The 18337-nt window shown below is 39.3% G+C and overlaps 1 protein-coding gene across 8 annotated transcripts in view; it reads left to right on the forward strand.

The window, feature by feature from the left end:
- The window catches only part of XRCC4 (X-ray repair cross complementing 4), a 142668-nt gene extending 126587 nt beyond the window's left edge, over nt 1–16081 (forward strand). For all 8 annotated transcript variants that reach the window (XM_017806215.1, XM_017806217.1, XM_017806218.1 and 5 more), the window contains one exon: nt 14145–16081. In XM_017806215.1, coding sequence (XP_017661704.1) covers nt 14145–14250 — 106 coding nt within the window. In that variant the 3' untranslated portion in view covers nt 14251–16081. The remainder of the gene's footprint in view (nt 1–14144) is intronic.
- The last annotated feature ends 2256 nt before the right edge of the window (nt 16082–18337 follow it).

Here is an 18337-nt window from a genome sequence, read left to right on the forward strand (position 1 = left end):
CTACCAGGAGCCCTGCTTTCAGTAGGATTATGAATGAGATTCCATCCAAAGACCCTTTTTTTTTTTATTTTATTCATTGCACAAGATCCCAGCATGCAGAATTACTGGAAAAAAGCTTGACTTGAAACAAGTGTCATCAGAGAGGGCTTGGAAGTTTGAGACCTATTGGTGCAAGGGACCCCCCTGACAACAAACAAGAACATTAAAGTATTAGAAAAGAAGGAAAAGAGAGAATTTTTTGTCTGTCCACTAAAGGAAAAACAAACAAACAAACAAACAAAAAACCCAACAACAACAACAGAAAAAAAAAACAAAACAATGAAAAAAACCACTAAAAAAAATCACTGGAAAGGAAACAACCCAACTACATTGCTGCTGAGGCATAGTCTGTTGTAATTGTCCTCAGAACAGGTCTTTTTCCGTACCTTCCCCCAGTTATGGGAGTAGGAACCTTGCTTGGTGAGATGCTTGAAGGCAAAGCCATGTCAGACTTCCCAGGGGATGCTGTTTTACAGCCGTGATTTGATGTTGCCTAAGTTTCTCCTGGAGCTTTAACTTTGCTGGAAAGCACCCAAAGATTCTTTCCTTTCTGAAGCTCCTTCTATGAAAGCTGTGGCTAGTGGCAGGAGGAAAATTCCATAAATTCATCCGTTGTGGCGTTGCCTGTGCCAACACGAATGCAAGCGTGTGCTTTTTCTGCTTCCAGTGGTTTTAACAATGCACCAACACGATGCAGTGTGGAAAATAACAATGAAAAGCAAGTGCTGTTTGCATTGCTGTGTGTGCATTGTGCTGCCTGGATCCCCCTGGCTAATTTATTGCCTCCATGTTTCACTCTCGAGGTTAAATTAAGTCATTATCTTTTGAATGAGGAGGTTTTCTTTCAGCTTAAGATGTTATTTCTCCTCTAATGCCTATGGCTAAATGCACAAGAAATTTGATGGTGGGTTTGACATAGCAGTGAATTCTTTTACAGTGGTTTGACAGTCCCTAACAGATTATATAGCAGTTTTCATTCATTTAATTGTAAATTTCATTACAAATACCTTTCATTATGTAGAAAATAAATGCTATGTGATTGATTTCCAAAGTTTTAAGGCTTTATGGGCAGAAGTTAATTTTTCAAAGCTTTTCCTGCTCTTTTCCAACACCCTAAAGAAAACGCTTTGTCTTATTACTTGGCTGATTTCCCTGAAATGTTGAGCTGTGGGATGAGACTTTGTTTAAACAGCTCCAGACCCTGCACTGTGTTAATGTGGATGATTCTGGGAGGAGCAAACTGTGTTCCAGTAAAAACACAGCAATAAAATTTGCAACCTACGACTTCCGTTTGATTAACCGGATTATTTGGGATTTGGTTTCCAGCATCGCAGATTGGGTCAGTAATTGATAGTTCATTGTGCTGCCATGTAATTCATGGGGGGGGTTGTAGTTTGGGGATTTTTTTGTGGGTTTTTTTTTTTTTTTTAGAAAACCACAGCAGAGGCATGACTGTCTCCTGGCCAGGGAGAAAGGACCGATTAGGCAACAGGAACTTGGATCACTGAACTGCTTCTTCATGATGGGCTCTCACACTCTTGGCAGGCCCTGGATTTGGAGGAGTTTGTAATCCTGGCTCAGCTGTTTGTGTGCTGTAATGTGGAAAATAGCATCCAAGGGGAGGTAAAAGTAGGAAAAGTCAGGGGTGGAGGGCTGTCAGTGGACAGGAGAGCCTGAATTACTCTCTGAAATGCATCAATTAAAACAATCAAATATATCAATATATCAAATATATCAAATCAAATAATCAATAAACAAATATAACCATCATGATACCTTTATGGAAAATAAACACTAATTAACCCAACTGAGCTCAAAGTGCAGCCTGTCTTTATTTCGGTGATCTCTTCAATAAAAATACGTGTTGCTTGCCATGTCATCAGTACAATGCGACATCGTTTGCTGCTCTGTGGAAATAGTTACATCTTTAAAATGAGGGGGTGGGGGGTTGTGCATGAAATCTGCCACAGTGTTAAAGTATTATTCCATAAGCAAAGAAATAGTTTATGGTTCAAACCAAACCTGGTAAGTACCAACTTGCAGTTACTCAACATTAGCCGTGTTAGTGAGTGTCGTTTTCCAAAATCAATTCTGTCATTTTGGATTATTTTCTGTGCGCTGTATATCAAGGGTGTTTGTCTTGACAGAAAGCAAGATACACTCCTCTCTGTCCTAAATTATGTGTTTAAGATGAAAAATAGAATGTAAGGATGAATTGGTGTGATGAAACATACGCAAAGTTATTTTTATGTGTCTCTAGTTCTGCTGGAAATTTCCATTTAACTTGAAGCCATGGCTGTCCAGGTCTCAGGACTTGCTCCAATTCATTAAATACTTCTTTGACATCCAAGACATGCTTGATTTGGTTTTTTTTAGATTCTTCTACTAAGTTTCTAGTAGCACAGAAATACAAGCCTGATTGATCAATGTACTTGAACAACCAGAATTAAGTAAAAGATTGTCTCAAAAAATGCTCTTTATTCACCTTGTGGTTATTGGTTTAATATTTACCTCTAGACTGTTTTTAGTGTATTCACTCAGAAATACCAGTTCAGCTTTGTGACAAGAACTGAAGAATCTGGGAATAAACACTGTCCTGTCCCAGCAGCAAACAGAACAACTCATCTGTTCCTCACCCACAAAGCTCTTCAAAAACAAATTTACATTGGTGCTTACTATCTATATATTTTGTCTGGCAAACATATAAATTCAACATCTGTCCTTCCGTCATGTATTAGACAGTCCCCAAAAACCAGTCATATATATCTGGTGTATTTTAAAAAGGAAATTTTAGTGGCTTTGTTCTGTGTTGGAGAGGACACTTTTAAAAGCTTGGATACACAGGAGAGTATAATCTGCATTTCAGGTGCAGTGTGTTGCAGTATTCATTAATATTAGGTGTCAGACTTATGCTGGACAGTGCCACATACTATTCTAATTCGTAAGCCTTTTTTCATGTCTCCTCCCTAAACTCTGAAATTAAAATTTGAGAGAGACCTCATGACTTTCTGAGAATGTATGTGGTTTAGTCTCGGAAATAGTCACGCCTAAGAAAGACCAGAGCACCACTGGTGACAGGAACATTGCACAACAAATTTCAGGAAGAGCAGTGAAGGTTGCTAAGCATTTTATCTGTTGTGAGTAGGAAAAATGCTGTATGTGGATGAGTGTAATTAGGTCATTGGTTTGTGTACCCAAAGCCCTAGTTTCCTAATGTTTCTTAGAATTAACATGGATGTATATTTAATGTGTATCTTTGATTTGGCTGAAAAACATAGCTGAGCAATTCCTAACTGCCTACACATAGTTATATATATATATTTATATACATGGCTTCATAGACATAGATTATTCCAAGAGGATAGGCAAGGACATATCCTCCTGAAATTTGCTCAATAGCCTCCAATTTCAGATACAGTGAGATTGCCAGGCTCTGAGATACACCTTTGATGCTGCAGAGCTCCCTGAGTATCTGTCACATAAGGGACAAGTTCAGGAGGTCTGTGGACCACAGGTATTTCCTTGGATTTCTTATGGAGGTTGGATATTGCAGGATGCAAACAAGTGCTTAGAGCCAGAGGCTGTGAGAATGACTGGGCAGCCACTTAGCAAACTGCCTTCAAGATGTGTTGGAAAAATCTGTTTCCAAATCTCTCTTTTAAGGTTGTTTTATTTCTCCCTTAAATGACAGGGTTGGAATTTGGCCTTGCAAAATAGTTGTTAATGCAAAGTGCTTTACTTATTGTGTTTTTTTTGCAACAACAACTTTACCAGGATTCTTATTTGTGTGGTTTTTCTCAGTGGTAACAACTCTGGGATAACAGATTGTGGAAGGGGGGGAAAAAAAGTGTTCCTGAGAAGGAAGGAGTGGTGGAGACCACCGGTGATGTCTCTGCCCTGCCCAGCTGAGGAGAGGGGTGATGGAGTAGCTTTTGTGGGCACTGGGGTCAGCCACCACAACATGCTTATTCCACACTGGACTTTTCATTTAATTTTATCCCCTCCACCCCCAACCCTAACCCTAACTCTAGCCCCACCCCCGGCCAAAGATTATTTTAAACTTCCCATAGCACAAAGAAGCACTGTGAACACATTAACTTAGCAAACCCTTTAGCGTCTCTGGAACTCCCTTCTCCATTACAGGGGTTTATGTTTGGAAATACATCATCTACTTGAGGTTCTGCTGGAGTTGCAGTATACATAACCTTTTTAAAAACTGCTCCTGCCCACCAAAAGCTTTCACCCAAGTGTTTCTCTCCCTCACCCAGCTTTGTAACACTTCCGTTTTTGGTCATTCTACAGGCATTTAATCATCATGAAGACATTTTTAACAGCACAGTGGTTCATCAGCTTCAAGCTGTGTGGAGGCCAATCGGCTCTGGTGAGGCAGGACAGTGCCTGTGAGGGAATTTGAATTGTCTGGGGTTTTTTGCTTTAAAGAGAAGTGTCTTTGGGCTCAGCAGTCCCTCTATCAATTTAATTCTGGCTGTTCATCTTGTATTGATCTGAACTGCTCACCAGAGACAGTTTAACTGGAGTTTTTGTCATTTCCGGCAACGATTGAAAGAAAAAAAAACCCCACCTTTGAATTAAGCATCATCTGCAAGAAGAGTTTTCTAGGAATGTCTGGTTTTATTACACTCCTGTTGTCTAATTTGTGATTGTTGACACGTAATAAGCATACAGAAGTGCTGAAGATGAATGACTCAATATGATAAATCAGTAACTTCCCTTCCTCTGGCCCTGCCTCTGAGGCTTCATTCCTTTTTTTGATCCAAACTTCAAAAGAATTTGGATTTTTGTATTATCTCATTTTTAATCTCACTCTGCAAAAGGGGGATGGCTGTTTTTATCCCTTCTGGTTTTTCAAAGCAGTAACAGAGAAATCTTACAAGAGGTATTTCCTTTCATGATTTTCTACTGTTTAAAGACTAGAGGAGGACTGGGTGGTTCTGATAAACCTCCAGTCTACTTCCAAACCTTCTGAATCTGCTTATTTTTGTAGTTCTAGGAACAGATCTAGGGTGCTTACAGGAAGAAAAACATCTTACTATATAAATTCTGTCTGGGAGTATGTATGTTTCTTACTGCTCTGGTTTTGTATCAGCTTTAGCAATCAAATAAAAGGCTTTTTTTCCCTTATATCTTGTCTTTCAACTCTTTCTTCTGCCTTTTGAGCTATTGCTGTTATGAAGAGTCAGTTAAATGTCCTTATCTGGGGATGCAAAGCTTTTGTGGCACTGTCTGTGTGTAGCATCAGTGTCAGTGCTTCCTTTGCAAGCAGCTGTAGGGAAAACTTCAGGCAAAATATGTTCTGCTGATAAATGTCAGTATTCAGGCTAAATCTGTTGATTCATTTTATAGTATTTTATTATTTCCTCCTCAATGCAACATGTCCGCAGCCTAGAAAATGAGGAACAATTGATAAATTTTAGATGAACGCTCTTCTAGATCTTTGAAATTTTTCCTCACTCCCACCCCATCAAGGGTCTCAGGACCCTGTAGAATCCCAGAAAATAAGTGGCTTACGTGTGTGTAATATCTTTTTGGCTAGTAATATCCAATTTATTATTTAAATTTATAATTTTATTGGTGGTTTATGTGGTATTTTAGTGTTCTGCAGTTAAATGGTCTGTTTGCTTGGTCTCACTGCATTCTCAGCAGAAAACAGCCTGCAGTCTTTTTCTTCTGCAACAAAGAAAGGGTAGACTCCAAAGAATTATGTTAAGCTCAAAACTTGACAGTTTGACAGTCCCAAACCCTCACTGTAATTGCTTTCATTGGTTCCCACCAGGTTTAGAAGGAGTTTCTATTACTGTTGCCTGAATATTGTATTGCAATTAGCAACACCAAAGATGAAAACATAGAATGGATTCCTCTTCTGGAAAGAAAAAAATTGAGACATCAGGTGAAGAAGTGTACTTGAAAAATGTGCATTACTCTTTTAATGTTTCCCAGTATGATAGGGTGGATAAAACCTGATGGTTTTCCATAAAATGGACTTGTTGTCAATAACTCAAGATGCAGGTGTAATTCCGTTTTCAGTGGTACACCTGGGTTGCTTTACTCAGGCAGCATGTCTTTTACATGTGCACCATGAAAATTCTACTTTGATTGACATCTGCCTTCTCCTAATAAAGTCCCAGTTGCCCACCTGTGTGGTGTTCCCTTTTCTCTTAATGCATCTGTGAGATTAAAAATACAGCACTGCTCTTAAACTCACAAGAAGGCAGACTGTCTCAATTTGTCAGCGGTGCAGCACCAGGACAATTTCTAGGCCTCTCTGCGTATTAAAATTTTATGATGTTTGTGGCTTGAATGCTTCTTTGAGCCAGACCAATATGAGAAGACTTGAGTGAAGGTACTCCAGGTTTGTACTAATAGATCACAGCTGAAGGTAAAGTCTGGCTTGGGCTGTGGAATTGAGACAGCTGGCTGGTGGCTATTCTGGGTGCACCTCCTTTCCAACCTTAGGGAAATAATCTCAGCTGGGATGTGACTGGTGCTGGTTTGGCAGCAGTTAAGCCCATGACCTTCATCACCATGTTGCTGGAGAGATCTGTGTGTGCATGAGTGAGGTGAGTCTGTCCCTTGCTCCTGATACAATTTGTATGCAAACTGAAATTTAAGGGCTGAAGACTCTTTCTGTGAATTTGACTGTTTGTGGAAATAAAAAGTAAAGGGGCTCATTAGGAAGAAAACTCCACTTTATATAAAAATTTTCACAAGAAAACCATGCAGGGACAGTCCCATCCTTTTGATTAGTGGGGGGTTTGTTGTTTGTTTCAGGATGATACAACTTTTCTTAAAAATCTTGTATTGTAGACTCTTTTGCATCATTTACCCAACAAGAAATGACTTGGGTATTTGGTCTGCTGTTAAATGCTCCCGGTAAAGTACTTACTGCAGACCCTGAGAGCTCGAATGGATGGAGACCTGTTGAAGTTTTGGAGGAGAAAAACTGGCTTTTGAAGCTTCCTCTGCAGGCTATCTTATAGCAATTGCATCAGAAGCTGCAGATATTCCTGTTTCTTATAATAGTAGAAGATATATTTTGAGAGTGGCTTCTTTACGCCACAAAATAGATGTTTTGATAGGTGGGCTCTCATAGGGAGGATTGTTAAAGCATCTTAAACCACATATCTGGAGTGAAAAAAGGTATTGCTAATGAGTTAGGAAGTCTTCTCAGCTCATATTCATTTACTTTATGCACCCCAAAGTCTACCTGTACCTATTTTTTCCATTTTTCCTTGTGTTTTCAATGGACTGGATATGCTGTGTCCTCTTCTGGTTTTTTGGTGGTTTGTGTTTTTTGGTGTTGTTGTTTTGGTGTTTTGTTTTGTTTTGTTTTGGTGTTTTTGTTTTGGTTTTGGTTTTGTTTGGGTTTTTGTTTGGTTTTTTTTGTTTGTTTGTTTTTTGTTTTGTTTTTGTTTTGTTTTCCTCTGGTTTTGGTATTGCTGCTTGAATAGGTTTCAGCTCTCAGGCATCACTGTAGGCAGGGGTTTAATCTTAAATGTCAAAGGTTTGTTCTTAATTCAGAAAAATACAAATGAATTCAGATCTGCAGCTGCGGAGGGGTCAGGAGGAACATAAGGAGGAGTTGAGTGGGAGTTAGGAGCAGAAAGGAAAATGGCATTCTCAGTGCTAAAACAATTTTAAATTCAATAGAGACCTACTGGGTGGGGGGGAAGGGGAAACTTGTTATACTTTGTCTGCTCTGCCTTAGCTTGTAAATTAAATCCTGCTCACAGTTTATTCACGTCACTGCTCCCAGATTTATTAAGAACTCACTGCTGCTCTGTCTCTCCAAGTGCATTTTGCCATTAGAAAACATATACCTAAGTGATATCCACATGTTCTACTGACCCAAAGTGGTTTTCTGCAATAAGCTGATTAAAGTGAATGATCCCACTGAACAGATCTGTGGATAACAGGTAATCTGGGCAGAAATAGGCTCCTGGTGGTGCCTAGGTGTACTTGTACAAACTACTCAGCAGGGAAAAAGAATGTGCTTAATTCACTTGCAGTTTTTAAAATATCATTTTTTGGGTTATGTCCATGGATTCTCCTACATCCATCTGAGAAAAGGATGTTTTTAGCTATAGCTTGTAATTTAAAAAAATATCAGAGCACCCTAGTCTAGTACCGAGGGAACCTTTCATCATATGAACGCTGAACTAATCCATTTTTCTTTCAGAATAATTTAAATGTTAATAATGTGGGAAGTGGGGGGTTTCGCTATGTAGCAGCAAATGCAAAGGATGGATCCCAGAGAGCTGAAGGCTGAGCCTGTAGTACAGGTAGCTTTGCAAGCACAGACTTAAACTTTTAACTAAATACTTTAACTCTGTTTTTCTCCAGTTAAATGCTCTTGCTTTTGTGATTTGTTTCAACCTGATTTTCAGTTGTAGCTGCCATGGGCAGTCATCAGATTTTGAGGTGGAAAACCCCTCCCTCCACAATCCAGCGCTGCAACAGCCATCTTAGCCTTTTCTGCCCTTGGAGGCAGCACGAGGACTCACATTTCCTGTGTGATAAACAAGTCCAGGAGTTTTTATTGGCCCCCTTAGGTCTCTGGGCATTGTTTGTGATCCCCTTGAGGGGACAGGAAAGGGTCAGGGAGACCAAGCAGCTCCAGGATTTGGCAGTGTGGAACAGGATTGTAACACAGTTTAGCTGGTGCTGGTGTTGCATAAATGTGTATGTGATAATGGCCGTGAGAAATGTCTCCTAACATTTGCCAATAAATGTGCAATGCACTGGATTTATGAAAGACCTTGACAAAATTCTTAAACAAACCTAGTTTTTGCTTTACTCTGTACTTTTATAGCTATGATTAGGAGATTTGTGATTTTTTCCACGGTGAAGGCAATGGTGCTAGTCTGTTACTAGAAATGCATGTGGTCTAGTTTATTTAAGCAGGAAGGAGTTTAAGTGGAAATGAGCCACAGAAATGTGTGCCACTAGTCTAAAACAAACATGGTTTTGACTTTTCCTCATAGGTGACATCTATTATTACATTTTTAAGTAGATCTTTGTTAGTAAGCATCTGCAAACACGTTCAATCAGATGGAAATATCTAGGACTATATTTATATTACTAAACCAGAATGTTCTTCTTAAATAAGGACATGCACTAATGCCAACTGAAGTTAATTGGGAATTTGCAAGTGAAAGGATACAAGTCCCTAAAAAAGCTCCTGTTTTGTAGGACTAAATAAATAGAGTTAATGACTAGTAGTGTTGTGAGCTGATCTAGAGTGGTTATTGGAAGTTATATCAAATATTAAAAGATATATCATTTAGAGATACATGAGAGTCTTCTCATTGTAGCAGGTTTGTTTGTGAGTTTGCTCTTGCTGCAATCAGTGTGTCCATTTATGTGATGTTTGAGGGACTCCAAGCCCACTTTCCTTCCTCAGAAGGTCTCCAAGGATACATAAAGAAAAAGACAACTTGTGCAAGTATAAAACAAAATCATCCCCAATTGATGGTGTCTGGTTCTAGAACATGAAGAGTGTCACTTGCAGGAGCTGAAGACAGTGTTTAGCAATGTTCCTGGTTTTTGGAGTTTTTACTTAACTTGTGTTGATTGAGAGGACTCCAGACTTGTCCTACTGTGCAGGAGTGGTGATGGATGCAGGTGCAGTTGCAGATTGGCCTCCAGCCAGATGAGGAATCTTATGAAGGAACATTGATTCCCTGGTTGAGTACTAAATTTGTGGTTTCTGCATTGAAAATACTCTTCATTAACTGTCTAATTGAACAAGATTATTATTGATATTGTTGTTATTATTGTTATTATTATTATTAGTGGTGGTGGTGGTGGTTTTGTCTGTCTGGTGCCCTTAACTGAGACTAGACTGTTTGCTCAGTACACTGAGCACAGGAAAATGCCACTTGTGGACACCTCAGGAATCATTCTCTTCAGCTATTTCTTGAGTATTTTTCTCTAGTTTCTGTGAATTTGTTTTGGGGCCAGGTGTAGGTAGGGCTCCGATGATCTCTGACACCACCATTCTCTTCAGACAATTGAAATTGGCAGAAAAGAAGTTCAGTTTCTTTACTAACTGAGGCAAAAGTCCCTCAGCTGTAATTTCAGGTCATGAAGCTGATTGTATCCAGTAAGTTCTTCAAGACTTGCTGGGGTTTACATTTTGCAGAATCCTTTAGAAGTATGTGGGCTTGTTTTCATATCATTTCTAGGAATAAATGCCAGCCTAGACTACATTGGCAAGCGGAATACTCTTAATACTGCCAAAAAGTAACACATTTTCTTTTTCCATTCTAAATTGAATTAAAAAGAAAAATACCTCCATAATTTATCTTATAGTCATTGTAGCCTATTTGTGTAGGAGTATACCATCATATTTTTAATCACATGTAGCTTCCATTTAGTCTACTTACACTTTTAGTATTCCACTTTAAAGAGCTCTGTATTCATATGGTGTTCTCAATGCATCTAAAAGGCTATTCCCCTCTTCCATTATCCATTTCTTTTTCTTTTTATGGTTAACTTTCCTCTTTTTGCCCAGTCAGGATGTCTCCCACTAGCACTGGGAACACCACGGGATCCTGGTTATTCAAGGCCAAGATTTTACCTATGGCCATGAGCTTTGGTTTCTGTTTGAGATGCCTCAGAATCTTAAGGTTAATGCTGTAATGACCATGAATTCTCTGTCTACAAGCTGCTGCTGTCACCTATTCTTATAACACTATATCAGATTATATCCTCTGTTATTATAAAGCCTTCATTAAGATAAATGTCAAAATGACAAAAGTGAACCATTAAACCAAGATAAGGAAAGATGTACGTGCTGAGAAATTCAGCCTTTCCTAAACCACTGGTGACAACTGAGATCTTCCCTCTTAGAAAAATGCCAGCTTATGGTTGGAACTGATTATTTTACTTAATTAAAAAAATGAGGAAAATAATGCAATGGTTGAAGGGCACAGGGATGCCTCCTAGATTACTCAAGTTTCTTGGAAAGTCTTTATGTCTATGTTAATTTACAAGGGTATTTCTCTTTCCAAATCCCAAGGGAGTTGCTCAAGGACAAAAATTCGAGTAGAATCATAAACACAACATGCAGAGCTGGCTCTATAAGAATAGAAAAGTGCAGGAATCCTTCATCTTTCCAGAAAAAAAGTGGTTATTTGTGTAGCTCCTCTGCAAAGCCACCACCTTACATGGCTTCGAGTTCCTGTGTTGTAAAGCACCGAAGTGTTTCATGTCTTCTGTTCCTTGCAGCTCTTACTCAGCTGTGTTTCATGTCTTCTGTTCCTTGCAGCTCTTACTCAGCTGTGGAAAGAAATATCAAGTCATGTAACCACTTTCTTCCAATTCTTGGGCCAGGATCTCATCTGGTGTAAGTCAGCAGAGCTCCACAGACATTATTAGTGCTCCAGTGATTCACACCAGCTGTGCATCTAGTCCTCTGTCTCATTTTATGAACTAAATGTCAGGAAATATGAAATGATCTCTTATAGTCAGCAGTTCTCCAGATGTGTTAATGGATTTTAAGTTTACCAAAAAGGTAAGACTTCAAAAAGAGATCCAGCAAAATAAACATTCAAGAAGAATAGCTTACTTACAGCCTTTTTGGCAAGAGAGGGCTATACAACTCGTTGCAGTTTGAAGAAATTAAATCAGTTATGCATCAGGGTATGGTAACACAGCCTCACCGAGAATCTAAGATTCAAAATAACTTCACAGGACAAAGCAAGCTGTTGCCACTCAGTGAGTAATTGCCAGCAAGTAGGAATCACCAAGTCTTAAAACCAAAAATTTTCTTGTGATCTTTGTGTGAAGAGCCTATTGCTTCCACTCTGGTAGTGCAGTTGGGTTTATTCACAGGCCTGGTGTTACAGCTTTTGGAGATTAAATGAGGACCATGTTGTTACAAGGACACAGAAGCTTAATAGTTCTCACTGTGTGATGTTGAAACTCAGCGATGACTTTGCTTATGGGTGTGATCTCCAATATAGTGTTGAAAACAGTTATTTTAGCCAATGAGAATGAAATGCTCATTGACATTGCATAAGCACCATGAGGTTTACCTGTCCAAATCTAAAAATACTGGAATAGGTGTAATGTCATAGTCAACAAATGTGGGGTCGCAGAAGTCTTTTATTCCTAAATGCTTTAACGATATTTGAGCATATGCTCCAAAAACCAAAAAAAGATTCCATACCTAAAATATCCCCTGGTGGTACAGAGGTCTTCACAGCCTAATTTATTTGCTAATGAGACCTTTCAGAATTAATTAAAATGATTAGTGTGTGGCTCCACACTGTGTGATTTACATATGTTGTTCTCAATGGAGACTTGATGCTTTGGATAGACCCAGAAAAGTAAAAGAACAACATGCCTTCAATGCTCCATTGAGTGAACTCGAATGTAACTCTTTGTTGGGGTGTGCTGCCTATATATTTTTTTTTAAATTAGGGCAGAAATAAGTTGATTTCTGGCAATCAGAACAGTGTGGAGTGCTCTGAGGATCCAATTCTGGCAGGTGTGTTTCACAGTTAATCCCAGTGACTTTTGGTGAGACAAACATTTGTCTAGATCTCACTGCATACCAAAAGGAGAATAAACAATGCTTGGACACAAATTACTCAGGCCTGAAGATGAACATTTTGGAAGAGTCCTGATAGAAAGCCAGTTAGACTCTCAGGTAAAGTAATTATCATAATCCGAATATAGCAACACATTGAATTTAGAGGAGTTTGCAGAACTGGGGTGGTGGATTGAGTGATGAGGAAACCCCTATGAATACTCGAGACCACTTGGGAAGTGACAGCATCCAGGACTCAGCATTTACTGGGGTTTTGCCGATTCCTCAGGAGCACAAGGGGAACAAAATGAAATTCATTCCCCAGATCCACAGCAGGAAGGTCCATAATGAGAGCTGTGACCCTCCAAGGGGTCAAGGAACTGGAAGTATGAGAGGCTGTGAGTCATGTGAGGCAGTGCCCGGTTACTTAAGGAGCTCACTGCATCTTGAAATCACAGTGTTTCATAGAGACTTCTGCTACCTGGAGATTTCTAGGGATGAGGTTTGGAAAATTTGGCTCTGAATCAGTTTGAAACCAAATTTAAAAAATTGCTGAATTTCACTTGCTGTGTTGGCTCTGCAGTGTGGAGTGGTTGAAAGCAAAATAAATGCTTGAATCAGTCTGAAGATTAAGACTGTATTTGTGAGCCCTCACAGGGAAGCCCTTACTTGAGAGTAAGAGCAACACTCTCCACCACCTCTGTCCAATCCTTTCCATCCTGGTGGCTGACATGTTGGCCTTGGGAATGTATGAGTTTTTCACCTGTTGTCAGGATTGCACCAGTGGAATATTCCTGGTCATGAAGCCATCGACCCTTATGAAACTCCAGCCAGCAATACTCCAAAACCTGCAGTACAAGCATGTCAGGTCTGATTCCTGCTTCCTACCCCAATTCCCTGCAGCCAAGGACTGAGGCAAGATTGGGAGATCACGTCTTACTTTGAATGCAAGGAGTGATGCTGACCTAGAATGTCTTGTCACTGAAAACACACATAGCTGTGATTCATAATTCTCTAAGATCACAGAAGTAAAGTTTTCTGTGCAGGATTCATATTTTTTTGTGTATTCAGCCTATACATATAAGATTAATATAATAAAAATAATACAGGGATCAGAAGCTGTTACAAATGCCACTGTTTTTGGAAACACAGGATACCTCACCTTCCCAGGCATAAGGGCAGAGCCTTACTGGAATGGTGTCCTGGAGAGACAGGAGAAATAGGGCACATGGGCTCTTGGCATATTTTCAGCATCTTTCCTGTCCTCCCTTGCTCTCTCTGTGGAAACTCAGGGTGAAATTCTCAGGGTCTTAAAAAAAAATTGTGATGAAATAGTTGAAGCTGTGACATTTGTAAGCTGAATTTCATCTGTTTTGCCACTGCCGTCTCTGCAAGTGATTGGGTCTTTCAAAAACCACTTTTCTCTTAAATGCAAACTTAACAAAAACCTCGGAATTCACTGTGAAGGGTTACTTTGGCAAAGTATATGTTGGAATTATTTATATCTTTATCCAAATCTGTTTCATATCCCTTTACTTTAAATTTCCAGACCTGACCTGGCCTCACAGAAGACATCTGGCCAGCATTCTGTGGATTGGAACCTGGAAACACTGAAGAACACTTGTGAGCCAGAGGACCTCTTCGATGACATGTAGCCACATGTGGGCTGAGAGACAGAGACTGGTGCTTCTACCAGAGATAAACTGTAAAACTAAAGGCTTTTTTTGTAGAGTAGAGCCAAGATCTGTGCTCTGAGGTGGTTTCCGGTGGCACACCCCTATGAGTTTGTAGACCCTGATAGACCTGATTTGTGATGGTCTTAAAAATGAGTTTATCCCCTGTGTAGACCTTTTATCAAATGTATATGGGAAGCGAGAGCACCACTGAGGTGTTTTTTACATCCTTACAGTCAATGGCTGCTGGCTGTATTCAGGTTTTCCAGATGTCCCCAGAGAATGTCCGACTTTAAGCTACTGCTCTACTTAACCTTACATGCCATGCCTTTCTTAGCTCAGCCTAAACATGATCCAGATAAATCATCTTCAGCTTTGTTCGAGATGCAGGTTTAGAATAGTCTCTTCTAATTCAAAGCATCCAAAGAAATACCTTTTTATTGAAAGGTTCTCTGCAGCATTAATGCCTTATAAGGTTTTCTTGCTCTTGGAAGTAAAGTGCTTCTAAAGTAGATATTGACTCTATTTTAAGCTTCCGTAGAAACCCATAGCATTTAAAAATATTGTCATTTTTGATACTTCAGTATTTTCCTTAAGGTGGTTTCTAAAAAAGAAATAAATAAAATGCATTCTAAAAGGACATCAATTTTGTTCTTATTTGCTTAGACACTATGCGTAAAGACAGAGTTAGCAAAATGTGTTAATGCATGAAGGCAGTCTTTAAAGTCTTCGGTGCTCTGTGGCTTGCAAAGGTCTGTGGTAAAACACCTACTTGGTGTTTCTGAAATAGCCACTTATTTAGGCTCTGATTCTGCCAAAATTTCATCCTATAATTTATTAAGAGCACCCATTTCAGTATTTGCAGCATCATGGACTCTTATAGGAACACAAGGGTCTGGGAATATTACATTTAAGTATTCCTCCCTGGAAAAATGGTCACAGCATTTTAAATTCACAAAGGGCTTTGGGACAGTGTTATAAATCACACAGTAAAAATAAGAATGGCTAAAATATTTTGCTTGCTAAAAAGGCTTTGTGCCTGAGAAGTGGCAAGGCCACAAAAGCCCTATTCATACACCCATTCAAAATCTTCCAGTGCTGATCTGACAGTGCTTTCAGCAAAAGCTCGTGTATGGTTCCAGTTTTGGAGTGAATATGTTCCATGACTTAACCCGAAGTGGAAGAGCTTGGTTTAATTGTGCCTGCAGCAGAAAATGAAGGCAAATGAAGCTGAACATCTGACAAAACTCTGCTTTCAGGACGCTGTAGTTTTCTAGTGGCAAAATGTTGTTGTACAAATAGGAAATGTTACACGCCATGGGCAGATGTAATAAAGTCTGTCAGAGTGTTTATTATTTTCTCTTTTTTTTCTTACTTTTTGAGATTTATAGAGTCATTTGAACAGAAAATTACGTGGTGGGTGTTACACATCTTGGGCTGTGTGAGCACAGGTGTGTTGTCTGGTGAGGGCAGTCGTGGTACAGAGCCAGTTTCCAATCGGCTGAGACTGGTTTTATTCACCTTCCCTCCCCTGGAAATCTACACACAATATGTCAATGTGTCCTAGTTAGAACAGCTGGGACCAGTTCATCACTGTTTGGGTGTAACCCAAAACTGTGTATTCTATAGCCTTCCATGCCATTTCCCAGAAACTGTTATCAATAGACTATTTACACCCTCTTTCCAGAGCAGCCTGACTTCTCAGGCTATAAAGCAAGTGTTAAGAGGTCTTCAAGACAGGAGGGTGCTCCTGTCCTCACACCCATTGTGGAACTCCCCGCCCTGAGGGAGGTACTGGGCATTCCTGCCTGAACTGGAGAATATATAATCTTGAAGTCTTGGAACTTTTTTTAACCACTCATGGGATCCAGAGGAATACTGCAGACCACCACTCTCAACCAGACTGCGGACCACCACTCTCGACTGGACTGCAATCACCACTCTTGACCAGACTGCAACAGCACTCTCACCAACAGGTTTTCCCCTCTCCTTTTCCTTTGGACTCAGGGGGCCCAAAGAACACCACTCTGTTCATGCCCCAGGGTGCTGGGTTATACATTTGGGTTTTGTGGGTTAAAAGCAATTGTTTGTCTGCATAATTGTACTTACTGTATTATTTTATTAAATTGTTATTCTGATTTATAATCTCTCTTTTGAGTTGGGTTCATTTCCCCTGCCGGTTTACCTTTAAACCAGCACACAGTGTCCACAGCCTTATGGGAAGTGTCAGTGAAGTCCTCCCTTCTGAAGATTTATGTGAGAAGCTGTTGGTTTTCTGAAGATAAAGTTTCCATTTTCCAATTGGCTTTGAAAAAGAATGACCCACCAGTCTTAAAACCAGTTTAGACTCTGTGTACGTCTTTTATCATGTGAGAGCAATGTTGCCAAAGCTGCAGAAAATCAGTGAAAATTCGTCATGATGTGCATTTGTCTCCTTTATCCTCAACCACATTCATCCCAGTGCATGGAAATAGACCCAGTGGTCCCATTGACCAAGCCAGGTAAAATCCATTTCAAACTAACCTGTGATGTCTGGGAAGGGAACTCAGTTGCTTCTCCCCCACTCAAAATATTTCAGTGATGACAAAAGATAAAATAGAGAAACATGCCCACAAATGGGTTTTTGAAGGCAGGAAATTAACCAAAGTTAGGAAACACAGATCAAATTTCAGAGATCCTTTCTTAATACTTCTCTTTGATATTACTCTGCAAATGATTTCCCAGGTAATTTTTTTTTTCATCACTTTAAACTGTACTTCTGGGGAAGATGAAACATGTAGTTGTTTTACAGGAAGAAAAACATATCTTTCAATAAAGGTTTGGACTCATCCAGATTTTTATACCTTAATGTAACTTCTTAGACATAATGTACATTCTAATTTGTCATTAGAAGTCTGGGTTTATCCAACGAATCTTGAAAAGCAAAGCTCAAAAATATTTATTTTCAAGACAGCAAAAAGAAGGTTCTGAACCAAAAAACCTCCCTCTTTTCTTAAGGAAATGCTGTATAAAGTGTTGCCTTTGGGATGATAGTATTATTTTGATTTTGAGATCATGTTTTGACAATCTATATCACTATTTTAACTACCTTCTCACTATTATTCCCAAAAGCAAACACTCCTGTCTATGTGTGTATTGGATATATTGTTCTTCCTCACTTTGTACCTGTAACATATTGTTATTGTGTGTATAAATGTCTTTTTCTGGAAATATTTAGTATAGTCTAGCTGGCTTTGACAGCTTCTGCACTTTGATTTAGAAGCCTGGAGGTCCTTGAGGGTAGAAAAAGCCTTCACACATGGGAATTCACATGCTGCTATATGTTTAAGGCAAAACTTCTTTACTTCCCGTTTTGTGGGTAAAATAAAATGTGGGAATTGTGAAGTAAGGAAAGGAAGGAAAACAAGGTAATAAAAACATGTCCAGGCTGCTTATAGGCTGAAGATGATATATTTGAACATCTTCTGAGCAGTTCTAGTAGAGAAAAATGTCCAGGAGCTGGTTATTCTGCTGGAAGAGAAGCAGCTGGGAGAGGGTTTTCATCAACCATCAGTCTTCTCATCACTTTTCTTCCAAATATTTTTCTGCTCTCATTAAATCTTTTTCCTAATAATTTCCTTTTGGTGATCTGTCATCCTCTGTATAATTTTTTTATCTGCAGTATAATGTTGGTCAACACCTGAATTTTCATCCTTCTCTGACCATTAAATGATTTCCCTGCTATTATAATTACAGTCCAAAATCGATTTCATTCATAAGATTCATCAGTACTAATCTGCTAGTGCTAGGAAAATGAAACGCTCTGAATTTTTAAAACCAACATTACTGAAAAATGGTCTTTTAGCTTTTTGCCTCTCCTGAGATTTAAACCAATGAGTCCTCCTAGAACAGTCTTCCTACTTAGGAAACAAACAGATTAACCCATTTTAATATTTAAGCTTTCCTTATTATCTTCTTCCCCCACACAGAGCTGTTGTTTATTTTAGGCAGTCTCAGAGGAATATTTGATGGGAAAATTTATGTCCAGACATAGACATCCACTCCAGTACTTTCTGAAGGGGCATGAAGG

Source organism: Lepidothrix coronata, unplaced genomic scaffold (assembly GCF_001604755.1).
Source record: "Lepidothrix coronata isolate B3197 unplaced genomic scaffold, Lepidothrix_coronata-1.0 Scaffold14, whole genome shotgun sequence".
Taxonomy (NCBI): domain Eukaryota; kingdom Metazoa; phylum Chordata; class Aves; order Passeriformes; family Pipridae; genus Lepidothrix; species Lepidothrix coronata.